At 38.3% G+C, this 25,258-nt stretch overlaps 5 protein-coding genes across 7 annotated transcripts; 3 read left to right on the top strand and 2 right to left on the bottom strand.

Annotated features, from left to right (window-relative positions):
• Positions 1 to 360: 360 nt before the first annotated feature.
• On the top strand, positions 361 to 13,723 carry LOC108594312 (RNA pseudouridylate synthase domain-containing protein 2). Of its 3 annotated transcripts, none has more exons than XM_017979457.1 (11): positions 361 to 633; positions 3,496 to 4,484; positions 10,863 to 10,949; positions 11,011 to 11,098; positions 11,153 to 11,375; positions 11,519 to 11,606; positions 11,727 to 11,947; positions 12,005 to 12,195; positions 12,256 to 12,483; positions 12,622 to 12,905; positions 12,964 to 13,723. In XM_017979457.1, exons 2-11 carry the CDS (start codon positions 3,609 to 3,611, stop codon positions 13,054 to 13,056), a joined length of 2,379 nt encoding a protein of 792 aa, XP_017834946.1. In that variant the 5' UTR covers positions 361 to 633; positions 3,496 to 3,608; the 3' UTR covers positions 13,057 to 13,723. The 3 variants fall into 3 exon arrangements, with proteins under 3 accessions (XP_017834946.1, XP_017834945.1, XP_017834947.1); XM_017979456.1 differs by having other exon boundaries at positions 361 to 729; XM_017979458.2 differs by lacking the exons at positions 11,519 to 11,606; positions 12,005 to 12,195; positions 12,256 to 12,483; positions 12,622 to 12,905; positions 12,964 to 13,723 and having other exon boundaries at positions 361 to 729; positions 11,727 to 11,847.
• Positions 13,724 to 15,474: 1,751 nt separating this feature from the next.
• LOC108594326 (gamma-tubulin complex component 4 homolog) lies at positions 15,475 to 18,006 on the top strand. Its single transcript, XM_017979476.2, has 9 exons — positions 15,475 to 15,617; positions 15,674 to 15,830; positions 15,892 to 16,094; positions 16,152 to 16,234; positions 16,287 to 16,440; positions 16,504 to 16,998; positions 17,056 to 17,422; positions 17,486 to 17,768; positions 17,827 to 18,006. The coding sequence occupies exons 1-9, from the start codon at positions 15,549 to 15,551 to the stop codon at positions 17,981 to 17,983; spliced, it is 1,968 nt and encodes a 655-aa protein (XP_017834965.1). The 5' UTR covers positions 15,475 to 15,548; the 3' UTR covers positions 17,984 to 18,006.
• Positions 17,947 to 20,771, bottom strand: LOC108594325 (conserved oligomeric Golgi complex subunit 4). Its single transcript, XM_017979475.2, has 7 exons — positions 20,579 to 20,771; positions 19,785 to 20,521; positions 19,416 to 19,731; positions 19,221 to 19,354; positions 18,376 to 19,165; positions 18,096 to 18,322; positions 17,947 to 18,034 (listed from the first exon to the last, which is right to left on the bottom strand). Exons 1-7 carry the CDS (start codon positions 20,672 to 20,674, stop codon positions 17,992 to 17,994), a joined length of 2,343 nt encoding a protein of 780 aa, XP_017834964.1. The 5' UTR covers positions 20,675 to 20,771; the 3' UTR covers positions 17,947 to 17,991.
• Positions 20,772 to 20,875: 104 nt separating this feature from the next.
• LOC108608020 (probable protein arginine N-methyltransferase 6.1) lies at positions 20,876 to 22,027 on the top strand. The gene is made up of 2 exons (XM_017999198.1): positions 20,876 to 20,950; positions 21,015 to 22,027. Exons 1-2 carry the CDS (start codon positions 20,915 to 20,917, stop codon positions 22,002 to 22,004), a joined length of 1,026 nt encoding a protein of 341 aa, XP_017854687.1. The 5' UTR covers positions 20,876 to 20,914; the 3' UTR covers positions 22,005 to 22,027.
• A 16-nt stretch (positions 22,028 to 22,043) lies between these two features.
• On the bottom strand, positions 22,044 to 25,252 carry LOC108608019 (nuclear pore complex protein Nup154). The gene is made up of 8 exons (XM_033294412.1): positions 24,797 to 25,252; positions 24,490 to 24,732; positions 24,278 to 24,433; positions 23,670 to 24,216; positions 23,073 to 23,607; positions 22,543 to 23,009; positions 22,362 to 22,484; positions 22,044 to 22,301 (listed from the first exon to the last, which is right to left on the bottom strand). Exons 1-8 carry the CDS (start codon positions 25,098 to 25,100, stop codon positions 22,169 to 22,171), a joined length of 2,508 nt encoding a protein of 835 aa, XP_033150303.1. The 5' UTR covers positions 25,101 to 25,252; the 3' UTR covers positions 22,044 to 22,168.
• Between the last annotated feature and the right edge of the window lie 6 nt (positions 25,253 to 25,258).

Below are 25,258 nucleotides of genomic sequence, written 5' to 3'. Positions count from 1 at the left end.
GCGCACACAGCTTGCGGGAGTGAGAGAGAGCAAGTGCCCCAAGAGAGCGCCCAACTAGAGATGAGAGCGGGCCTCGTGAGCAATTAAAGTTTATTAGCTTCGTGCAGGATAATTGCAAACAAACAATGGTACAAACAAATTACTAATAACAATTAACTAAACTTAAATATTTAATTATTTTATTTTTTATGTTTGTTATACTGCTTCAAGCTGGATACGCGCAATAGAAAATTTGATTGGATTTGTTTCGCGCCCGTGCTCATCTCTACGCCGCCGCCACAGCAGGTGAGCGAGCGCGCGCGTTATTTGAATTTCTGTGCAGCTCATTGGCGGCGCTGCTCCAAACAGTTGTCAGTTGGTCGCCCGCTTTGAGCCAGTTCAGACGTGTGCTACGCGTGACTGGGAGCGCAATCGAGTGTCTAAAACGTGTGCGACGAACGAACGAAAGAAATTACAAGCGTCGACAAGTCGTCTCGACATTTGATGGCTTACAACGCGGCGCTGTAAATGAGTTAAGAGTGTGGTGCGGGTGCGGAGTTGCGCGACGCAAGTTTAATAAAAAGTATAAAAACAAAACATACTAATAACGACGACGCGAGCCTGAACGAATCGAGGTTTATTTTTATTTGCGTGGTAATGACTAGCAAAGCCCACAACATTAAGCCCCAGATCGTTATCAAATCAATCAAAGCATATTGCAAGTCGATATCGAAGTGAAGTGAATTCAAAGTTAGTAATCAAGTCAATTACAAATAAATGCCGCGCTTGGCATGTGAACTACTTATTTAAAATTTATTTGCAGCCACTGCACTGCATAGCAATCCTTGTTGTTTTGTTTATAAACAAATGCACACACACACACACACTCTCTATAGCCAACTTGTTATATGATCTTTGATCTGGGCCACACAGACTAGACGTCATTATAATTATAATCAGTCTGCTTAGAAATGTTTGACGTGTAACTAAATAGTAGGAGTGTGTCTATGAGCAAAGCTATTTGAGGACAACGTTTTTAGAATATTTGTTTTCCTTAGCATGTGTATGTGTTTGTGTGTGTGCCCGTGCATGGCTCTGTACCAAAAATATGCGCCATTGCCGTAGAACATCGTCCATTTTCACCGTACGCAAATAGTTTTTGTTCTGACAAAAATTGTATATTTTTTCAAAACGAACAAAATTTGTCTTGGCACAGACTTTAGTAGTTTGAACTGACGTTTCTCAAATATAAATTTTTCTCAAGTAAATTTCAGTAGCCGCAGCACAAAAGATATTCTGGCCTTTAATCAACGTCAAAAGCCAAAACGCCACATGCGGTTACTTAATATAAGCAGCAGCAGTAAATATTTCATAAGCCAAACAATCCTAATGTAAACTATTGGCCAATATTTAGAATTTGCTTATATTGTAGTAGTCGAGCGCTATGCTATGAATTTTAACAAGCGACAAAAACTTTGCAATTAAAATTTATGTGCAGACAAATTTTTATTTAAATATTGCTCATAATGCTTTCAATGCTAAACGCTTATTTGACATTTCTATTGAGACACATCCTTTTACACCACACAGCCGACACTACAAGATATATAAACTTGTATATTTAGTTTAATAAAACGACTCGTTAAAACAGAACTCATGTTGTGTCTTTTGTCTATGATCAAACAAAAAGAAAATTTGCTTTCAAATCTGAAAACACACAGCCAGATAAAGCTATATATTATATAGCTTAATATGTGTGTATGTGTGTGTGTGTAAAAATATTTGGGTACACATATGAAAAAAGCAATTTTCAAAATAATTTGTAGAATATTTTTTTTTCTTTTGTAGTAGCTTGCCAGGCAAGCCTAGAAGTAATACATCAGACTTATTTTAGCACAAAGCCCCCGAAAAATTAAATACATAAGTAAATAATATACACACACACACAGTTTAGATAGATAGCAGCAGCTGCATGAGTTAATAGCGGGTGGGGCAGTGGGTGGGGGGTCTGGCATTGTCAAATAGTGTAAGGCGCTGGCTGTGGATTCAAAATATTAACGATAAAAAATATAGTTGCTCTAGTACTAATAGTAGGCCACAAATTAAACTAAAAGCTAATATTACACATACGCAGCGTGTTACAAGCAAACAAATTTAAAACACGCGATTTGGCACTAGCCCACACGCCCGCGTTATATACATAAAAAAATGCGCTAAAAGCATAAAAAAATTTTCTATTTACATTGATGGCAGTCCATCAAACAAAATAAAGGCAACAACATAGAAACCAAAACCAACAGCAACAGCCCAGCAGAGCAGCAGCAGCAACAGCAGCAGCTATCAACCCAGAGACGTCAGTTGTCGAATGTGCATTTAAAATCCATTACGCTATATTTAGTGGCTTTTCCTTGCTTCCATTGTTCCATTCCATTTTCATTTATTAGACGATAAACAAGTGCACCCAACATTCAGTTGAACATTCATTGCGTCAAGACAGGTAGTTGCTGTATTTGTTGTTGCTGCTTGTCCGACGGCTTTTTTATAGATACAATACACATACATATATAGGTGTGTGTTAGGTGTTTATTGTTTTCTGTTCGTGTGTGTCAGTGTGCCTTTGGCTTTGCGTACTTTTTGACAGTGCGTCGCTAACAACAGCAGCAAATTTACAAATCAACACATAGAAAACATTAAAGAAAAAAAATGAATATATGTACTATATACACACACACGTGTTCATGCCGCGCACTGTAGGTGTTTGTTCAAAATAGACAAAAGTTGTGGCTTTGCTTAAATGGCGTTTCTCAAATCAAGAAAATAAAAATACAATTTGAATAACTGACATAACAGATTTTTGCTTTAAGATTGAGCAATAACAATAAATACAACTATTTAAAAGAATATTTAATCAGCCGTTAAGCAATTAAAAATACATAAAAATTTGTAGCACGCATTTAAGTGAATTATTTAAAACAAAATGTTATGCAATAAATTTAAGCAGCAGTTGATTTTCCAAATTAAATATAAATCAATGCTTTAGTTTATTCAATTTTGAACTTGAAATTTTTACTACTACAACAAGTTTTCAAATATATTCTATACTTAGTTTTAATTTCCAACACGAGCTGCTACTTTTTATTGCAACTCAACTATTTCCTTAACTTTTAACTTTCGCTTCACTGTTATTGTCGCCACTGTTAACACATTAACATAAACATGTTAATAGCAAATTGAAACAAGGTGTGAAATTTAGAGTTAGAACTTGGTAAGCAAGTCAAGGCTGGCAGCAGTTGCTTGGAAAAAAATAAACTTAAATTATTTTTACGCATAGCTAATTAAATTGTTAAATTATAAACAAAGCAGCAAGGTAAATAGCGAGGCAGCCACAAGGCGAATAAACGTGTCATATAGCGATCGATTTAAAGATTTAATGCTTTATAAAAATCACATATGTTTATATACGGGGCGTAAACAATGTGAAGATTAACTAAAATTGAATTTGTTTTTTGCTTAAAGGAAATCATGCAACAAGCTTGAAACTAAAGTTTAGTGCAAATATTTGAAAAGCAAACAATAGACAATAAACAAGTTGAAAACTAAAGCAAAGCGCAAAGTGATAAAAACGCAGCATGCAGAACTCGGCGTCGTCCTGCTCCTGGTACCTGCCGTGGTCAGTGGCCGCCCAGCAGCATCACCACAAGCTGCTGGCCATGCAGACGCCCTTTATGGACAAAGTGGGTGTGCCGCAGCCAGCAACAGCCCACGCTATGTATCAACAGCAGCAACAGCAGCAACAACAACATCAGCAGCAGCAGCAGCAACATTTGTCGCAACATCATCATGCGCAACAGCAGCAGCAACTCTCGCCGAACACAGCAGCAGCACCGCCAACAAACTATCAGCAACCAGCATTGCATCCAAGTGCGGGCACCCATTATGCTCTAGCTGCAGCCGCTGCCGCCGCCGCCGCCGCAGCTGCAGCAGCTCCACCGCCAACTGCTGCAACTGCTGCCTACAGCTTCGGTCAGCCCTATGGCAACACTCAGGCTGCTGCCCACGCCTTGGGGCAGCCGCATGCCCAGACGCACTTGCTGCCGCCTTCGCTGTATGCGCCGCTCTCGTTGGGCGCCTACTATGCCGCCGCAGTGGCCAATGCTAATCATGTCTTTGGTGGCGTCTCCTTGTCCGCACAGCAAGTGCCGCTGCCTGCGCCGCCGCCACAAACGGCCCAACAGGCTGTGCCCATGCCCGTTTCCATGCCACGTGCCCCAGTCGCCGCCGGCGCAGCACCACCAGCCTCCTCTGCCTGTGCTCTGATGCAGCCTTTGAATTGCCTGCCACAGGAGCTGCAACATCTAGCCGCCATTAATCTCAACCTGGGCGGTGTCATGTCGCTGCGTAACCCCAACAACAACAGCAGCAACAGCAGCAGCAACAACAATATAAATTCCATCAAGGCGCTGCCCAATGGCGCTGCTGTGGCCGCCCTTGCTATAAATCGAAAGGTACGCAAATATTTGTTAAGTATAAAACGCTTAAAGTACGTCTAGGCATACACTTTGATAAAAGGGGATAAAAGGGTGGCTTAAGTTGAGGCTAAGGGTGCTAAATGGTAGAATTAAGTTTATATAAATTTATAGTTTTAAAAGTTATAGAAAAACTTTGATCAAATCTGGGTGAAGTTTGAGTTGAATTAAGTTTCTTACTCAGACTTAGATATGAAATTTATATGGAAGAATAAAATGTGACTGATAGAAGTAAATAAATGTTAAAGATAATATTATAAATTAAATAAAACACTGTTGAGTAATAATGAGTTATTGATATGAGTAACTGAGATATTAAATTTCTGACTTATAAACTGAATATTCAAGCTTAAAATGAGGCCAAAGATTGGAACTGGTTCAAGTAAATAAATGTTAAAGTTAATATTATAAATTATATAAATTCCTGATGATTAATAATGAGTTATTGATATGAGTAACTGAAGGTGTAAACTGAATATTAAAGCTTAAAATTAGGCCAAGTCTTGTAACTTGTAGAAGTAGCTAAATTTTATAAAAAAATATTATTAATTAAATAAAACACTGTTGATTAATAATGAGTTATTGATTTGCGTAACTGAGATATTGAATTGCTGACTGAATATTCAAGCTATAAGCTATGGCGTTCAATTCTTTTTCTAAAGTGTATCTCATGCTCGTTTACAGCTCAACGCTGCTTTTCTCTTTATTTCCTATAAATATTTTTAATTAATGCTGCACCTTTTTAACTACAAGCAAGCAAACAAAACAAATTTCAACTTGTCGCTGGCTTATTGTTTAAACAATTTCTTACAACGCGCTTAGATGAGCTGCGTACATGCCGAGCGCCTTAGGAATTTATGTACATAACGCTAAGTACATGCATAATATATATAAGTGTCTATATGTTTTGTGTACAGCTGCATGACAGCTTTTGGTAACGATAAATCTTTATCCGGTGAGCCAATGATGAGCTCACATGAGACTTTTTTTATTACTTATTATTGCATGCATAGCTGCGAAGCTATGGAGCTCGCTGTGGCTCTGTAATGTATGTTACTTGCGGTTCAAGAGCACGCCGTAAGCCAGACACAGCTGGCCGGGCTACTCGGCCGCCGCACTGACATCAATTGTGTCTGTCTCAACGACCTTCGCTCAAGTGCTTGATTGCTGCAGGTGCCCAATGCGATGCGATGCGATGCTTGCTTGGCAATCAGAAATCATGACAAAACGTTTAGCAAGCGAAAGCTTGAGGGGGCAGCTGGTTAAGTGAATGGGGAAAAGGGGTCAGCTGCTCAGTTGTTGTTTCTCAAGTGCCTTAAATCAGGCTTAAGCTAAAGACAACTTAAGCCAATTATGATGCAAAGTAAAAGGGATGCCTAATTGCATAAGAGCTTAATAAATTTCTTAGAAATAGAAAGGGTTCAATTCAACATTAAAATATTGCAACAAATTAACAACACTTGTTAAGCAATGCGCACAAACACTAATCAAAAGCGCATTGTGAAATAATTACACTTATTAAAACTCATAACTTACAGCAGCAGCAAAGTAGTAGCAAGCTGTAATAAAAAGTAGTAGCTAAAGTAGTAGTAGCAGACTACTAAATGCGCTTACAGCTGTGACAGTTTTTTATTAAGCATTTATTAAACATTAGCTTAAGCACAAATGCGCTAAAATTCTGTTCTGTTTGCTAAATTGTGTTGATTAAATGATTACATATAATGCCATATTATGTTTCCAAAGACTTTTATAAATATTTTTACACTTCGTTTGTGGTTTTGTTGTTATTTATTTACCTAGCGGATATTACAAAATGTATTTGAAAACAATTTTGTAGCTTTATCTATGATTCAGCAGCATTGTCTATAAATGATTTCTGAGTTCGCTGGAAAATTCAACTCATAGAGCTTAAGAAAACAGCGAAGCGGATGCTTTATAGTAAACTAAACATTGTTCGACGTAATACAACACTTGAATTTACGTTTATTGGCAGTGCCAGCTACCGCTGATGCTGCTACTGATTGTAAGTAGTATATAACTATTAAAGATAAATTAGTTAAATTGGCTTTGTGGCAATAAAACTTCATGAAGTTGTTGACGCTTTGCTAAACGCTAAGCCTCATTTTTTTATATTTTTTGGACATTCACTTTGATTGTAATCAGAAATTACTTATTACGTGTAGCGCGGTTTCAAACAGACCATATAATTATATATGGCACTGTGATTGTGTTTTTGCTAAGTATTTTCTATAATTGCTAAACAAAGCAAAACAAAAAATCATACGTATAAAAAAAAAAAAAATAACTTTAAGTAATTAGCTGCTAGTTTTGTTGTTAAATGCATACGTGCGAAATAATAAAATAAATATTACGTATACGTTGCAATCCAACTTGCGTATGATGAGGCCATAAAGACCTTTCAGATTTTCCGCCTGGCTACGCATTTAGTTAGTTGGTTGGTGGCTTACTGACTGCAATGATTTCTCATAGTCTTTTGAAATGCAACACCCCACCACCCCCCGCTACCGACATGAAGTGCGCCAAACCTCGCTTGAGTGAGTTGGTCAAGGTTTTCTCTCGCTTAGTCCACATAAAGTAGCCGCCACATACAGCAAGAGCCAAAAGCGCTCTTTTGTCTTCAAAATTCATAATACGCACACTTATGTAAATGCAGCTGTATTGGTGTGTGTGTGTGTGTGCTCTTACAAAGTTAAACGTTGGCCATACACGCGATCTTTAGTTATGAATGCGCCGGCCCTTGAAAACAAGTTAAGATGAATACAAACGCGTTTATATTTTTATGTGTATGCATGTGTGTGTGTGTGTGTATCTGCAACAAGTTAATAAGCGCATGTGTTAAGATGTCATAATTGCTGGACTTTGTGTAATGCAGACGGAGCATTTAACTTGCAAGATTTATTCACGCTGCGGTCTTTAGTTTAATCATAATAAGTGTATTATATTTAACTACAGTGAGCTAAATTAATTAGTTGCAATTTAGCATGTAATTAAATTTAAATACATGTTGCTTACAAATAATTTATACAAGTTGTTCAATCAAAGCAACAATTTGGAATATTTGCTAGCGCTTAAAACATAAATTTGACTTGCTTAACAACAAATGTTATGTATTTTATTCATATTATTATTATAAACGATTTGCATGCTTACAGTCTAGACTATCGAACTTCTATCACCTGAACTTGTGTCTTGCTTTCTTTTTATTTGAACGCCTACGCATAAAATTTTCGTTTATTTTATCGAGCTGCCATACAAGCAATTAGTTCAACTTTTTTATTAGCCCAAGCGCTGTCAATGTTAACTAAACTTTATTTTTTATATATACACTATAATCCCACTGATAAGGTAAACATAAGCAAAACGCAAACAACAAAATCTAAACGTAAACAATTCCGTTGACTTGCGTAAAAAGAAATATCAGAAATATCAATACCTATGAAAAAAAAGCGTTTCAAGTAGCCTCAGAAAGTTTTTAATTATCTTTCAAATCGAACTGTATAGACAAATAAACAAAATACTACAAAAGGCAAAAAAGTAGAGAATTAATTTTATACTTTTTGCTGCTCCGGCTGCTGCTCTTGTTTGTTTAGAAACAATGACGAAAGCAGGATTTGTGCAACTTGTTGTGGCAACTTTCCATGCTTGGTTGTAGTTTATTTTTTTTGCTTTTTACAGAACTAGAATATACACACAAATCCAAACTGAACGCGCAAACGGTAAATGTCTAACTGATATGGCCAAGTTGTCAGGTCTAAATGCGTTTTATGTTTCCACACGCAGTTGCCAAGTTGCAGCAACCGGTCAACTTGTCAATGCAACAATCCAAAGCGTCTGCGTCTGCGTCTGAACAGTTTGCTCTAAATTATAGCAGGATTCTAGCTTAAGCTGGTTTCAATTACGGCACTAAATGTTGCTTAACTTTAAAGTGTTCAACTGCCTATCATATCGTTAAACTAATAGCTGCAACTATAAATCAACAGATTTGAAATGTCAAAATATTATAAATTACAATTTTCGAAAAACCATTTTTAACAACCTGTGCCATTTCCGCTTTTTTTTCTTTCTCGCTGTCCAAAGTGACAATTTAAAAGAATTTTTGTTTCTTAGCCGCCGCTTGTGTTTTCTTAAAACATATTTTTGTACTCAGGCGAAGACAAACAATGACGACGACATATAGCTATATAGCTTTTGCTACGACTTTGATCAAATTTCTAGAGCACTTAACTATATACAATGATATATTAGCTTACGTCAAAGTTTGCTTAAAATAAGTAAATTTCAAGGAATTTTCAAGGAAAACAAGCGGCTAATGAATTGTTTCTAATTTGTTTTAATCTACACATTTAATGCTGAAAGCCAAGTACATAAAATAGCAGTTTAACGACTTAAGAAATTATTATGGGGATTAACAATTCGTCTAAAATTACAATATTTATATTTTTATTATTAAACTGCCGCTGCCCTTTGATTGAACAATCATTAGTTGAACCACGATAATAATCATTAGAAACTATAAAATATATAAATGGAAGCGTCAGCTATTTTCAAGTGTTGAATGTTCTTGAAAACAAAAAAATGATAATTAAGCAGCCGCAGCTTGTGGGGCAGACGAGAGATCACGTGCAGCATTTTTATACGTAGTTCCAGTTGGCCAACAAACGTGGGAAGCACTCAGCAGCTACAAAAAGCGAGAGAGAGAGCACAAGAGAGTGGGAGAGCGGCTGTGTGTAGATAGTGCAGCTCTTATTATTGTGTGGGTGTTGGTGTATGCTTATTATACAATCATAAATATTAGCAGTGGGCCTGCTGCCGGCGGCGACGGCGACGGCGATGCTTCAAACTGGGCTGCTGTCCAACTGGCAAACTGGCAGACAGCCGGCGGGCATAATGTTGCTTGGAACAATATCAAAACTAGATATGAACAATATATGATGCATATTATGTATATATATATATATAGATATGTAGCATACGCTTGCCAAGATCAGTGTTGCTGGCAACAGGTCTCCACGGCTGCTGAATGATTCAATTAATTTATCAAGTCGCCGCTGATGAAACATCAAATGCCTGAGTGGCCAGCAATATGCATATATAGTGTATACTATATAGCTATTTATCTGTTGAATGAAACAGTTTATTTCGCCAAACGCACACGCGTGCGCTTATTATTGATTATGTTCGAATTGTCTGTCTTAATTAAGCAAAATTGGCATTAATGCTCGATTCATTAAGCAGTGTCAATAACTAATTAGACACGACTGCAATAAGTTGACGCTGCAACAAAATTAGCGCCAAAATGCATTTATAAACAATTATTGAAAGCGCTTAAAATGTGTTTGCTGAAAAGATTGTATGACTGATTATATAATTTGATCTATGGTATTTTTCGATTTGCTTAATATGCTTAAAATTATGTAACTAACGAACTTATACTTTCAATTAAAGCACAGTGCATAAACCAAAGAGTTTTGGATTAGTCAAAGTATTGAAAAGTTCTTAGCTGATAACGCATATATTATATTGCTTATATGTATAAATTTTATGAATGGTTTTTTATTATTTTTAGAACTTTAGCCGCTGTTTATGTTGTAGTGTTGAACTTTGGCAAGTCCACAGTTAATATTGGCATGCAAAGTAGAAAGTAAATGTTTCCTTTTTTAGTGTTAGCATATGCAATTATGAAATCACGCCTATAAATGCAGCCAGACGAGCAGACTCTACTTGAAACCTACACCTTCCACATCCCTCCCCCACCACTGGAAACAGAGCAATAACACAAGCTATGCGTTCATCAGCGTTTTGTGTTGGGCGCACTGCCAATGAAAATCTCAAGAACTCAAGCTAGCAGCGACAACTAACTAAAATATACAATACACACACACACACATGCATTTGCATATATATATAGCTATAGTGCATTATATAGCATATGCATGTCACTGACAAAATATAGCCTTTCAGTACGCTTTGTACCACTTGAGCGCACACTTCAGTTATTACAACAAAAGTTTCAAATGCCAGCGAGAACAGACAGAAATATTTATAAATAGTATAACTTGATGGATTTCTAAGTAACTTGCCCAACTGCTGCCCTCTGCCTAACACAGACGTCACAGCTTCAGCTATCAATCAGTCTGTTTTTCTTATTTTTTTTGGCTATATAGATATATATATTAAATACTTTGCGCATAAATCTAGCCTGCAGGGGCTACTAAATTATTGTTAAACAAATTTGCTGCCAGCATGCCAAACATATATATGTTAACTTTATACACATACTAAGCTAATCTCTTAATTGTTATGGCGCACATTTATTAATTTTTTATTTTCTTTTAGCTGGCTAGCGAGGCGGAGAAACAAAAACTTAAAATACCAGAAAAGCGCAAAACTGAGGATAATGAGCAAATTAAGGATTTGAAAAAGGCAAGTGTGCAATTAATTCGAATATAAAAACAAGCATTAACTTATTGCTGTAATTTTGTAGGCCAAACTAGAAACAAAAGCTTTGAAGGCTAAACGTCCGGGATTTACTGATGAGCGCTATCAGGAGACTTCCTATTATACAGAAAATGGTAAATTTACAGGCCTAACAATTTATAATTTTATATAAATATTTATATTTGCAGGTCTACGCAAGGTGTATCCTTATTATTTCACCTTTACTACCTTTACCAAGGGACGTTGGGTGGGTGAAAAGATATTGGATATATTTTCGAAAGAGTTTCGCGCACATCCAGCTGAGGAATATGAACGTTGTATACAAACGGGCACATTGACAGTTAACTTTGAGAAAGTTCCCATTGACTACAGGCTGAAGCACAACGATCTTTTGGCCAACATAGTGCACAGGTAATATTTATGTTAAATTTTGAATTTGAATTTGTTAGCAACTTTTGCCACAAGACAGCGCAAAGTTTTATTTCGTTTGCTGCTCTCATGCATTTGCGCCAACTGTTACTAAATCCAGCGCAATTCATCAAATATCTTTGCAGACACGAAGTACCCGTCACTTGCCAACCTATCACCATAGTGCATATGGATGAGGACATTGTGGTTGTTAATAAACCGGCCTCAATACCCGTAAGTGGCTTTAACGACTGCCATTGCAATTAGCTGTAATCAGCTAACCAAGTCTAACTAATACTGCAGCATTATCATTTAATTGTTATAAACATTGCTTTGTGTATTTTAATTGCTCAGGTGCATCCCTGTGGTCGCTATAGACACAATACTGTAGTCTTTATACTTGCCAAGGAGTTCAATCTGAAGAATCTACGCACCATACATCGTCTGGATCGTCTGACCTCAGGTCTGCTGCTCTTCGGACGCAGTCCCAAGAAGGCCAGACAAATGGAGCAGCAAATACGCAATAGACAAGTGGAGAAGGAGTACATCTGTCGCGTTGAGGGAGTTTTTCCAGAGTAAGTCAAACACACAAAGTGTGTGCCAAAGCTTATTTTAAATGTTGCGCTCTACAGCGGCGTTGTGGAGTGCAAGGAGCCCATCGAGGTGGTCAGCTACAAAATAGGCGTCTGCAAGGTCTCGCAGAAGGGCAAGGACTGCACTACGACCTTTCAGAAGCTCTCGCAGAATGGCAAGACGAGCGTTGTGCTCTGTAAGCCGCTGACAGGACGCATGCATCAGATACGCGTGCACCTGCAGTACTTGGGTGAGCTTTAAAAAACATTAACTTTAATAAACATATATAAATTGCTTATATTTCGCTTAGGTTATCCTATTTTGAACGATCCCTTGTACAATCATGAGGTATTTGGTCCTGTTAAGGGACGCGCTGGCGACATTGGCGGCAAGTCGGATGATGAACTTATACGAGATCTCATTAATATACATAATGCTGAAAACTGGCTGGGCATTGACTGTGACTCGGACTTGTCGCTGTTTAAGAATACTAAAGATGAAACCGATCTGGAGAGCCTAAGCAGCGATCAAACTTTCGGTAAGCACATTAAATTGAATTTAATTTACAGCGCGCTTGCATTTTTTAATATCAACATAAAACAAAATTGCGCACGCACACACACACTTTAGTTTAAAATTAACATAAAAATATTTTTATTGCAACTTTGTTCCACAGCTGTGCATCACAGCGATGATGACGCGGGCGTCAACTCACGTGAGACTACTCCGCCCGTAGAGCCAGTGCAGCCACCTGTTGCTGCCAGCAATAAGCCAGAACAGTGCACAACAAATGCAGTGAGTGCAGCTGCTATAGCTTTGCCCAATCCAGTGACCAATGTGGATTTGGCGCTGGCCAGTGATAAAGTTGTTATTGATAAGCATTGCTATGAGTGCAAAGTTCACTATCGCGACCCCAAGCCCAAGGATCTCGTCATGTATTTGCACGCCTGGAAATACAAGGTTTGTTGCCTAATTAGCTCAACTTTTGTGCAATTAATATTTAATACATTAACTTTAGGGACCTGGCTGGGAGTACGAAACGGAGCTGCCAAGCTGGGCGCAAACCAATTGGGAGGATAGTGAAGCAATTGTGGATAAAGTTGTAGATTGAAGCAGCTGCGCAGAAATAATTTTTAATAAATGTTACTTAGTCTAGCTTAAGATAATTTATAATGCAAATGTTTTCAAGCAATATAAATAATGCATATTGAATAATTACACAAATATTGACCAAGCTAAAGTGTGAAGACAAACTGACCAAAAACAAAATATCTAACTGAAATTCTAAATATCATATGTTAAGATCAATAAGCAAAATGTGCCTTTCAAATTGGTATAATATATATATATATATATATATTTGGTAGTTGCACTTCGTAAACCTCTATGGCTTTGTGTAGAACTATGCGCAGTTTAGTGAACAAAATTTTGTTGGTATTAAGAAACTACTAGGTGTGCAGCACCCCCATATCATGAATCAATAATATTATATTACATACTAATCAAGAGCTGAAAAGACATGCAATACAATTTCAAATTTACTTATAACAACAACAACAACAACAAACTGGGCACAATAACAACATTTTTAGAATTTGTGAACATTTAATAAACTTAACTTAAGCGCCGTGCCCTTTTTAATGAACAAAACACTGTTCTGTGCATAAATTCACTCGTTTTTTGTCAGAACAGCTGCGTTTTACTTAATAGAAAGCATAATATAATATCATAGTTAATTTTATATTGTGTGTACATACATATCTAGTGCAATACATACTACGTAAAGATTATAAATAAATTTTACAAATGTTTCTTAGAAAATAAAAATTACCAAAAAAAAACATCTACAATGCTGCGTTGTTTGTTGGTATTTCTGGCATCCCAGAGAGTTGGCTCTTCTAAATATGTGCGGCCTACTAGGCCATAAATTGGTTGAGATTAGAGGCGCTAAGACTTAGCATATATGCTAAGCATATCTAAATATAAATTGTGTTTGGTCTGCGCGCTGAGGTCAACTTTTGGTGTAGCAAAGTGTAAAACTTGTATTGCTTTGAAGGCTATACAGCTGACACAAAGTTGAATTAATTAAGTTGCATGTCATTGGCTAAAATAATTTTGCATTTTTTTGTATTTATTAAATTTTTTGAAATTTCAATTTTACTTCAAATAGAAATCTTTTAATTACATTTTTATAGCATTTACTTCTCAAACTCATTTAGCCAACTTTCAAAACTTTTCACACACACACACACACACACACACACACACACATAAACAGCCATACTTCAAACCGCATTTATTATGTATAGGCAGCAAGTAGAGGAACCTCCGCATCCGCATTTTCATTTCGCAGTTTCTCTCTCTCCCTCTGCAGTTGCAACTTTATTTGAAACAAGAACATGGCAAAGGGTCGCCGCTTACAGTGGCGCATAGAATTTAATTAACGTAGCAGTAAAATTAAAAATACATGCTACAATATACAAAATGCAATAAATTCGAAATTCAGCTGACCAATACTGCTGCACTTGACTGTATTGTCCTGCTTCTAGTCCAGGTTGCACTTTTGCCCAAGTCAAGTGGCTGCATAATTTAACAAAAGTGTAATTAAAATGAAAATAAAATCGCAACACCACTCTGGGGCGCGTTCGAAATTAAATAAGTTGCTTAGCGCTTTTTTTGAAATATTTCCGGACCGGTACCATTGCAGTTTCGCCCCTTTTTGGCTTCAAAGCTGCTAAATTGAGCTTGAAGGCTTGACTGCATAGTGGGGATGGACGAAAGTTTTTACACTTTGCATCTTTACCCCATTGTACATATTATGTTTGTTAGCCATTTGCCTTTGTCAGCAGAGTTTAGTCAATGACCAAGCAACATGACCAAAGAGGATGCTTAGGTTCGTCGCTTCATACTCCTTTTAATGTTCTTTTCAAGTCTCTCGGTCCTTTTGCATAGCTGTAAGTTTATGCTTGCAACAGTAGTGCAAAATAAAAGCTGACCGTAAGCAAACACACGCTCGCACACACACACACACACACACTCATAGTTGTTAACATTTTTGGCCAGGTTATCGAGACGCCGACCACGACACACGAACATTATTTATTGTGTCTAGGGTGTAAAACGTCAACACTGTCGCATCTAAAGACAATAAAAATGCGCCTACATGCTATGAAAGCGCCAAGGATTATTTATGAGCTAGTACACATAGATAAAACAAAGTGTTGCCAAAAATATTTCTCCTTTGTTGTTCACACATGCTTGTACTTAAAAAAAAAACCAAAAAATTGTTACAAGAAATTTGACAGCTTATAGAATGAAAAAAACTTGCAGACTTTAAACGAGCGAGCCATTTAGCATTTCAGCAAAAAAAAATATGGGTACCAATATTGTGAAGTTGCGGGCATTTTAAAAGATTTAAAAGTAACGCGCGCAATGGCTACAATAATTCGAATTCGAACAGGCGTGGAGGCCTGTCGGTTGTCAATTTGCAACCGATTACAGCTGTTTACTGATAAATTTCGCACCACAACAACGCTATTAGCAGCGCCGGCTCTTTAAATTTATTTAAATAAGCATTAATACTCAAATGCACTATATTCAAAAATGATTCACGACATTTTGATATCATGCTTAAGCTTAAGCCGCAAAGGCTTGGTCATTACCGAGTTTCTGGTAAGAATTAACAAGCATTTTGTTGACATGTGCGCTTTAATGTTTATTTTTTGCAGACAACAAATGCTGTCGACGAATTTATACATCCCTGCGAGCGCCAAGTATTTATGGATATTATGAGTATCTTGAATAAGCTCAGTGAGATTGTAAGATTTGCAAATTACTTTGGCATAGCTACGCCTGCTTATGTCAACGACTTCGATGAAGCTTCAGGTCAGACTATGGTACATAAATTTACACATACATGTTGACTGACTGTCCTTTGATCTTGCAGAATACTCTACTGGCTGCTATATTAAACAATTTGCAATTGGAGTGGAAAGCGCGCTGGAGCAGTGCTATCAGGAAATACAGCGCTTGGAGTCATTATACAAGAATACTGCAGAAAAGTCGCTAATATATATTTATAATACCCTTGAGCTGCAGTTGCCTGCTATACGTTTTTTACGTAAGCTTATACAGGACGCTAAAATACAGGCATGTTAAGCATATATTAACAATAAGGCTAACAAATTGATTACAATTTCTCTTCAGAAGCTCCATGGCTGTGCCGTGCTACAGAATCTGCATCGACAATCGGAATACGGGGAAATTGACATGGATATTATTATTTCTAAGTAAGTTGAACTACAAATATTTTATATTATTAATAATTTCAATATATTTTAGAGTTACCAAACCAGTTAAAACGCTATTTTTCGCACACTTGGCGCAGTGGATGCTGTTTGGCCTAATTGATGATCCGCATGACGAGTTCTTTATAAACCACAAACCGTTAGAAGCAAATTCAAGTGATAAAATATCCCCCAACAACTCTCGTATGGTATGGAATCTTCTGAAAATATATTACTATAAGCTAACATAACATGTGTATTACCTTCCACAGTTATCAGTCAGCAGCGTTGAGGAAGTTTGGCAGTATGAAATAAATATGAGCCAAGTGCCAGGATTTGTTTCATGCGTTTTAGCTGAAAAGATTTTGTTTGTTGGCCAAACTGTTATAGTTTTCAAATTGGAAAACAATTTGAAAAAGCATAATGCTTGGACCACCAAACTAGAAAAATCCTATTGCGATGATATCAGCGAACTTTGGGATGGCAAAGAGTCAACATTCTATAAATTGATTGAAGCGCTCAGCCAGGAAGATAAGCTTAATATATTTCGACTGGAAGATGTTGTGAATGAAATCAAAAGACACGTAAGTCAGCGCTTATCGGAAATTGCTGCAAAGGAAGATGACTTGGAGCGTCAATTGGGCTTGATCAAAGACTTCTATCTTCTGGGGCGCGGTGAATTTTATTTGGAGTTTCTGCGCCAGTTATATGAGGACACCAAAGACGTAGTTAGTATGAGCGAAAGGGATTATACCAAGGCTTTTGAGGTGAGTTTTGCATTATTATTATGTTAATACATAATTATTTATATGTTATGATTACAGAATGCCGCTAATGTCATGGGCATTACTGATGACTTGGACAACTTTACGCTGAGCGTGCAAAAATCTAGCATTGATTTTGATGAGAGCTGTGAATACGCCACATTGCAAAACCTGCAGTTGAAATACGTTTGCAAGTGGCCATTGAATCTGCTATTTTCCCCTATAGTTAATGAGGGTTACAACAAAGTATTTCGATTTCTGTTAATCGTCAAGAAGCTACAGTATAATTTGCATTTAGTCTGGGCACGTCATAAATGGGCAAGCAAACTAAAGCAACCAGTTAGCCTTAATATTATGAATTTCCGCAATCATCTAATGTTCTTTATGGACAATTTACAGTATTATATACAAGTTGATGTGCTGGAAAGTAAGTTGTGCATATTATTTTATCTTAAAACCTAGCAATCAAGCTAATTATATTATTTTGCAGGTCAATATAGCATTTTCATGAACATTATTAAGAGCAAGGCTGACTTTGGCGAAATACAAAAAGGACATTCCGTTTTTCTAGCCAATGTGCTCTCACAGTGTTTTTTGCTTACTGAAGCCAATGAGTTGAAACCAGATTTGTCACAGACAACATATCAATCTCAATATCCCATCTATGGCACCATATTGGAAATATTTAATATATGTGAAAAGTTTAGTAACATAAATTGTCTTGAAGAGCCAGCGCAGAACGATTTAAAAGAGATTGAAATACTCGAAGAAAAGTAAGTTTTAAAATACATATATCGTAAATATATTTTTGTAAAATTACTCTTATTTTAGATTCAATGTATCCATAGCAAACCTCATCAAATTATTAGTTGACATTAAGTCATCAACTAGTTTTGGAACGCTATCGCAGCTTATACTCAGATTGGATTATAATCGTTGGTTTAGTGCCAAGAATGGCAAACACACATCGTTTTCAAATTTGGAATAAGTTAAGGCCTAAAGCTGCAAGCGTTTTATATCCTCCATGCGGAAATCACTCCTACGATTATAGAAATTGAATTAAATTAAAAATGTTGTTGAACTAGCTGACAAATGTTTACCTTAAGGTCAAAATGGTGCGTGCTTCATTGGAGGTCAGACGCCAAGAGGGCATATCGCTATTATTTTCTGGATTCCAATACTCATTTAACTCAGCGACTTTGTCCAAATTTAATAGCGTGGCAATCTGCGATAGCCGCGTCATTTTATCACGTACAGACCAGGAGGTAGCACCTGTAAGATATGTGCCCAAGGCGCGAACTTCTTGGTCCAAAACAAGTCCACCAAGCTGTAAACGAGAATAGTTTAGCCAAAGTACATAAAAAAATATATATTATGTACCCTATTAAACGTGCTCTTTTTAATAGCACGTTCCAGACGATTTGTCACCTCCGTGGCCAATATGCTAACCAAGGCATCATAGTTGCGCGGACTAAGCGCATTCTTAAAGGAATTTAAGAGCCCGTCTAGTTGAACTATAAAATACTGCACAAATGTTTCTCCAGCTTCATATGTAGCCAGCTCCTCTTCTGTCAAATGATGGCTATAATTTAAAAACTCATCTACCCAAGGATTGAGTCGTGGTCGTATTGCACTCGATCTCAGCTGTTGTATGCCAAAATCAACGGTTGCCTTGAGCGCATCGCGCACATTCTTCAGCTCTGTCAAGCAGCTGTCCAACAATTGTCGCTCCACGGCGCTCATACTCGGAAAAGTGCCTGCTATCTCTTGCTCCATAGCTTGCCATAGTGTCTCTATGTACTCTGTGGACATGTCTGCATTATTCAGTTGCACTATAAAGTTTGCGCGCACGCGATCCGCATCACTTGAATGAAGTTTGCCTTGTTGCAAGCTGGTTTGTATTGCATTATAGGCCTGCGCCAGATCTATATAGCCCGAGGGGTAGCCACTCTTTAACGGTGCTTTAAGAGCAGCGACGAAATCACCATCCAGACAAGCAGCAACATTATTAATCACAGCACAAGTGCCATTTATAGACTGCGTGGTCAAAGCACGACGTATAGATTTTCGCAAGATAAAGAACACATCATCTACAATGGAAGAGCACTGCTGTCCTGCCTCATAGGTGTCCAGGCCAATGGCTTTAAGCACGCTCTCCTCCATAAAGTAGCTGAGAGCAGAAAAAATATATTAAATAAATACTTACAATTGTATATGAAACGTACCGTTCGAAAAGCAAGTAGGTGCTGAGTATTTCTTGCATTTGCCGACTTAAATCACAGCGGTTAACAATCTTCTCATATTCATTTAATATTTTCTTTTGTGCATCAGCTTCCTGTAAGCATGTTTCAGCGTTCACCTGCCAATATACAATTTATTATAAGGCGTTTAATAAATATTTTTATATATTTTGGACTCACCTGCAAGCGACGGCGCATAAATCGAAAATATAGCTCTATTCTGGAATGCATAACTGTTATTTCAGCTATAATAGCATCAATATCCTTGGGATTCAGTTTGTCTATGGAGCCACCAGATGGTTTGCGATAATGACCCAAGGACTGCATGCTGCTGCTGTTGTTGGAGCCCGCACCACTTGAACGCTGGGCACTCTCATTCACTTGCTTGATGCGATACTGTATTTGTCGATGTTTGTTGAATTCTAGCAACAAATTCTTTACTTCAAGATCACACTCTCTCTGCAGTATAGTGACCATATCTAGCAAAGAATTCGATCTGATAATGATTATTAAATAGTGCTGCTAGCATGCACTCATAATTTAACTTACTCTTGTCCATAAAAAGCTTCAATTATAGGCTGATTAACCTCGACGACGCGTGCAAAGTTTTCCAAAACTGCTGTCAAGCGATCTGCATAGGCCAAATGCATGCGACGCTCTGCTTTGGCAATGTCCTGTGTATTGCGCAGCTCCTTTTGCGACTTGGCTGAGAGCTTTTGACAAATGTAGCCACAAAATTTCTCAATTCCAATGCGATGGCAGCCAACCAATGGAAATATTTTGAAAAAGCGTTCAACAGAAGCCAAGTCATCGCTCTGCACAGCTTCGTCAAAACGCTTTGATATTAAATCCTTCATCTTCTCTGTGGCATCTTCTAGTGTCTTTACTGCATCGCTGACTGATGTTATAGATCCCTGTACATCATCCGCAGTCCGCTTTAACAGCTGCTGATCCATAGCCAGAAACCGTGCAATATGTCCAGCGCCCTTCTCATAATCCTCATCACTTATGGCCTTAACAACGCCCTGACTACACAGCTGTAGATCAATTAGATCATGCACACGCTGCTGACACTCGGAGGCCCGGCAACGTGCCAGATCTAGCCGGCGCACCTTTGCACTTACAGATTCCGCCAGCTGTGCTGTATTAACTATCTGCTGGTTTAGCTTATTGGAGTCGTTTTCAACAATTACCAATGTGGCCATAGCACGCCCAATGCTGCTAAGCCTTGCTTCAATGTGACATTGCTTGGACAGCACTGACTCAAGTCGCGCATCAATTTCAGCCTAAAACAAAATAAGTTCCAATTAACAATAATTTTATAATGGCTAAATATATTGTACCTCTTTTTCTGCTATGCGCAGCAGACCTTCATCCACTTTTTCAGTTGTGCTCAGGTCCAAGCTGTTGACCATGTCGCTCACTTTCAGATCAGCCATATTTCAAAGCTTTTATTAATACTAACTTACACATAAACAATGTAAGATATCTTTCTAATGTTTGTTTATTTTAAGCAGTACAATTTACGTGGCCAAAAAGTAAGATTGTTTTCGGAAATACTAATCAGCTGTTTGGCCGACAACAACATTGTGGCGGAAGGCGATACTTATTCGATAAAATTCTGCACAGATTCACGTGCTTTGATACTTTTAAACAATAAGAATTTCGTTGCCGTTAAAATGAATAACTATTTTACGGAATATGAAAACTTGGAGGTAAAAGTTGTAAATTAAGCTGTATTTAATATTGTGTATTAAAATCACTTATGTATCTTTCCAGGTGCATGAGCTAATGCTCAAAGATCGGCCCAGACAGGAAGCCTATTACAATGCTATAATGAAAAACAAGGCACTCTTCAAAGACAAAGTTGTATTGGATGTTGGCGCCGGCACGGGAATTCTTTCTGCCTTCTGTGCTAAAGCTGGCGCACGCTTGGTTTATGCAGTAGAAGCCTCCAACTTGGCCACCAAAGTAGCGCTGGACTTAATTGAGGAGAACGGTCTGACCAACATCGTTAAGGTGATACACTCCCAAATCGAAGAGTTTGTGCTGCCGGCAACTGCTGAGAAAGTTGACATTATTATTTCGGAGTGGATGGGATTCTATTTATTGCACGAGGGCATGCTGGATTCGGTGCTATATGCACGCGATCATTTTCTGAAACCTGATGGCCTAATGTTTCCTAGCGAATGCACAATTTATGTAGCGCCATGTGCAGTACCAACGCTCTTCGATTACTGGAAGAATATTGATGGCATTAGTATGGAACGTTTTGCTAGCGCACTGCGCTCTCAGAAATCTACAAGACCGGAGATAACGCATTTGAAGCCCGATGATTTACTGCACGAAGGTATAGTATTCCATTGGATGAGCTTGATGGATGTGCAAGCCTCTGATTTAGATGAGATATGCTTTAAGGACGTTATGGCCACACAAGTAGCAGGCAAGCATCAAGGTTTTTGCATTTGGTTTGAGGTGCGTTTTCCAGGTGAGGAGTCTGTCATCCTTAGCACATCGCCGCTGGCTTCGGAAACACATTGGAAACAATGTGTGGTCGTTCTACCCGAAGACAGTTGCGAAGTGCTGGAGGAGAAGTCACCAGTGGCATTTCAGATTTCAATGAAACGAAATTCAAATGATGCAAGAAAATATAATCTAGAAGTGGAGCTGCTTGATCCAAATGTTGAAGAGCATCCCATGCCCTGCGGTTGCCACATGACAAAGTGCATACTGACAGAGGCGCATCTTAAAATGATGGACACATCGTAGATTAATTTTTAGTTTAAGATCATGTAAAATATTTTGCATTAAATAACACGTACAATTTTTAATATATCCTCAGTCAAACTTAACAGCTATTGATACCAGAATTGTGCTTGAACTAAAAGTTGTAAAATTTGAATAGCGCTACAAAAATTGGCCAACAAGTGGCATCAACCTAAAAGTCGCTGCAAGCGACATTGCAACTCCTTTAGTGAGCTCTGCAAACGATGTGTGTCTGGCTTTTGGTAACAAATATTTAAACACGCTGCCACGATATCCTGTGCTTTGCCCAAAACGCGGCGCCTAAAAAGAAAAACAAATATTAATTCATGACAATAATATATGATTTATATAGACACTTACTTGGAGCGATACCAGATTGCTTGTGCATTGTCGGCCAGCAAGGTAACAACACGTATGGCCGACTGTATTAACTGCCATTCGTTGCCTTCATTCGCCCAGATGCGTTCGTTCATGGAAATCATTCTAAAGCAAACCAATCTCAATACCCAAATGTCAACTTATATAACAGGTTAAAGCTCACCTTGAATAGTATTCTAAGAGCAGCTCAATGTCTAGCTTCATGGCAAACAGTTTCTCCGGCACTGTGCCCTCTGGTAAACGCAGCTGACAAGCCCTAATCTCCAGCTCCCTAATAAGGAATGCAAATGGGAAGCAAGGACCTGATTCGCCAAATTCACGCACCAGAAGCTCTATTTTAGTAAAAAGTCGTATGGTCCGCTCTTGTGTGCTGCCTTGTGTCTCCACGGCGGCATTTATAATGTTGCCCCACACTGATTCAATTAGGAGTGGGTCATTGTGATTCGAGCAATTAAGTATGGACAATTGGCACTCCCAGAGTTGAAAGGGCTCGGCAAAGTGTTGGTACAGTTGTGTAATATCGTATAAAGCGAAGTTTAGCTCCTTGACAGCTTGTCGCGCCTCCTGATTATTGCTTGCAAGCGAATTCATGGCGGCCAGCACAGATTTTTGTACACACGCAATTTCAAGCTGACAATTAAAAAAATAGAACATAAATATATCTTTTACATCTAAAAGCTTGTTGCTGCTTACCTTATCTTCAATTTCTTTTAAGAATATACCATTGGTTATGGACGATCCCACAGTTTCATTGCGCATGCACATGACCGCTCGCACCAAATACTCTTGGCGCACATCCAGAGATATATTCTCACTTCTAGTCATGGCTAGATTATCTAAAATTTGTGCTGCTTGCAAATGGTGACCATTCTTCTCATAATACTTCCATAGCAAATCGATTAGTTTAACATTCTCTGGATTGCGGTTAACATTCCGTCGCAAGAATTCACCCAAAGAAGGTTCCACCAGCTCGAGCAGTTCGCTGCTCATATCATGCGATAGTAGCCATTCATACATAGTAACATGAATGAGCGGATCCTTAAGGCTTAGTGCTAGATGTGTTATTTTTCTAATGGCTGACTTAGAACGATTTTCTACATCATGCTTATCCAGAGTGCCCTCACAATTGAGATGAAGGGAACGTGTTTGATCCTGGTCGTTTTTGTTGCTGCAGACAGTATGATAGACATGATCCAGCATAAGTTGCACTTCCTTGTAGAAGTTCATGCTGAAATTATGATTTAATACATACGTTTAAATTAAAGCTTGATTAAAGCGTAAACTACTTACCGCGCAACAAAGCATGAAAAGCCATCACGATCTTCAGCTGGCTCATTGTTATTGTAATAGTGTATGCCAATCTCCTCTGGATCTGTTTTGGCTGCACAGGCAGCTGCTAGCTTAACTACACCCTCGTAAAAATCAACAGATATAAATTGCTGGCAAATGCTACGCAGCGGCAATGTGGGCGCTGCCTCCAAACACATTTGCAACGTAGCGCAAAGTTTTTCCTCTCGCACTGCAGCATTTGTGCAGGTCTTAGCATTCATAAGCATTTCTGTAGCCTTGTAGGTAACTTCATCTTCATGTCTGTAAAGATTCGGGCAGAATTGACGCAAATTGTCCGATACTGCGGTTACATCTGCCTTATCTTTGAGGTAGAGATTGATGAGCGAGATGATGAGAAACGCGCAGACCTCAGAGCGTGTGATCAAGAGATCTCTGAAAGTGCAGCAACGCAGCATTTTCTGTTGCTCAGGCGTCAAATGCTGACATATAACTTGAAACTGATGATCGTTGAGTATACTCCAGAGTGACATGACTTCAGAGGCATGCTCTGGCAAGAAATTAGAGGCATCGTAAAGGAGCTTGCATTATAAATATTACAGGCAACTTACTTATAAACTGATTTAGTGCAGTGAGTGAGCGTTTTTCCTCAATTTGCGCCTGCTCGGATAGATTGCGATGTTCATTCAGCGGCAATTGTGTGCTGGGCATTAAGACAGCAGTGCTTCTGTTCAAGTGACTATCAAAAGGTAAGCGTCTGCTGCCTGCTATATAATAGATTAAGTAAAATACATATGTACATAAATATGTTTCGTTAACTTACCAGATATATCATGCACTGAATGCTGTTCCAAAAAGCCGCATAAAGCACGCAGCTCGGACAAGAGCAGAGCACAATCGCCAATTGATAAGTTCGAGCATAAATTATTATTCACGCAGTGAAGTTGCCATATAGAACGCAACATGCGAGATACATATATATATAATCCATCATGTTTGGCTGAATATATAATGGCAGAGTTTTCATTATTGAGCACCATTGCCTGTTGTGCTGGCTGCTGTGCAACTGCAAGACATTACGATTTATGTAAACAAATTGTAAACAGTATGTTGTTAAGTTTTCTACTCACTTGGACTTAAAGGTTGATTATATTGCGGTGACATGCCTGTTAAATTGCTTGTATTGGGCATAGGTGTGGACATAAACATAGGCGGCAATCGTTCTCTGCCTGGGTTGTTACCTATAGTAGTATTATGTAAATTACGATTGCTTACATTCATATAATGTTGATTTTGATAGCAAGGCTCGCCACCGTATAGCATGAAAGCCTGCGTAGCCCAGAGGGCAACTTCGCTGCACCGAAATTGATCTGAGGTGGCCAGCAGTAAGGCCGTAACGCATGCTTCACGTTCGCTTTGTGTTTGAAAGAACATTTTCACCGACTCATGATGCGGACCCTTGCAAGCAACCAGCAGCTGTTGCAGTAAATGCGCTGCCTTTAGACACTCCACAATGTGTGTGCCTTGATTAGTCAGCAACACAATGCGGCTGGGTGTGCGTGCATTATACAATAATGAAGTAGTTTTAGGCA

This window comes from Drosophila busckii, chromosome 2L (assembly GCF_011750605.1).
Source record: "Drosophila busckii strain San Diego stock center, stock number 13000-0081.31 chromosome 2L, ASM1175060v1, whole genome shotgun sequence".
NCBI lineage: Eukaryota > Metazoa > Arthropoda > Insecta > Diptera > Drosophilidae > Drosophila > Drosophila busckii.
The sequence above is the reverse complement of the archived record's forward strand: the minus strand, read 5'-3'. Positions and strand labels throughout refer to the sequence as shown.

Excerpts from the sequence above, each read along its gene's own strand:
- LOC108608020 (XM_017999198.1), top strand. The coding sequence starts at position 20,915 with ATGAATAACTATTTTACGGAATATGAAAACTTGGAG. Across the intron at positions 20,951-21,014 it reads CGGAATATGAAAACTTGGAG|GTGCATGAGCTAATGCTCAA; the intron begins GTAAAAGTTGTA and ends GTATCTTTCCAG.
- LOC108594326 (XM_017979476.2), top strand. The coding sequence starts at position 15,549 with ATGATTCACGACATTTTGATATCATGCTTAAGCTTAAGCCGCAAAGGC. Across the intron at positions 15,831-15,891 it reads CGACTTCGATGAAGCTTCAG|AATACTCTACTGGCTGCTAT; the intron begins GTCAGACTATGG and ends TTGATCTTGCAG. Across the intron at positions 17,423-17,485 it reads ACAAGTTGATGTGCTGGAAA|GTCAATATAGCATTTTCATG; the intron begins GTAAGTTGTGCA and ends ATTATTTTGCAG.
- LOC108594312 (XM_017979457.1), top strand. The coding sequence starts at position 3,609 with ATGCAGAACTCGGCGTCGTCCTGCTCCTGGTACCTGCCGTGGTCAGTG. Across the intron at positions 10,950-11,010 it reads AAATTAAGGATTTGAAAAAG|GCCAAACTAGAAACAAAAGC; the intron begins GCAAGTGTGCAA and ends GTAATTTTGTAG. Across the intron at positions 12,484-12,621 it reads AAGCAGCGATCAAACTTTCG|CTGTGCATCACAGCGATGAT; the intron begins GTAAGCACATTA and ends TTTGTTCCACAG.
- LOC108594325 (XM_017979475.2), bottom strand. The coding sequence starts at position 20,674 with ATGGCTGATCTGAAAGTGAGCGACATGGTCAACAGCTTGGACCTGAGC. Across the intron at positions 20,522-20,578 it reads TGCGCATAGCAGAAAAAGAG|GCTGAAATTGATGCGCGACT; the intron begins GTACAATATATT and ends ATTTTGTTTTAG. Across the intron at positions 19,166-19,220 it reads ACCTACTTGCTTTTCGAACG|CTACTTTATGGAGGAGAGCG; the intron begins GTACGTTTCATA and ends TTCTGCTCTCAG.
- LOC108608019 (XM_033294412.1), bottom strand. The coding sequence starts at position 25,100 with ATGTTCTTTCAAACACAAAGCGAACGTGAAGCATGCGTTACGGCCTTA. Across the intron at positions 24,733-24,796 it reads TAATCAACCTTTAAGTCCAA|TTGCACAGCAGCCAGCACAA; the intron begins GTGAGTAGAAAA and ends AATGTCTTGCAG. Across the intron at positions 24,217-24,277 it reads TGCACTAAATCAGTTTATAA|AGCATGCCTCTGAAGTCATG; the intron begins GTAAGTTGCCTG and ends ATTTCTTGCCAG.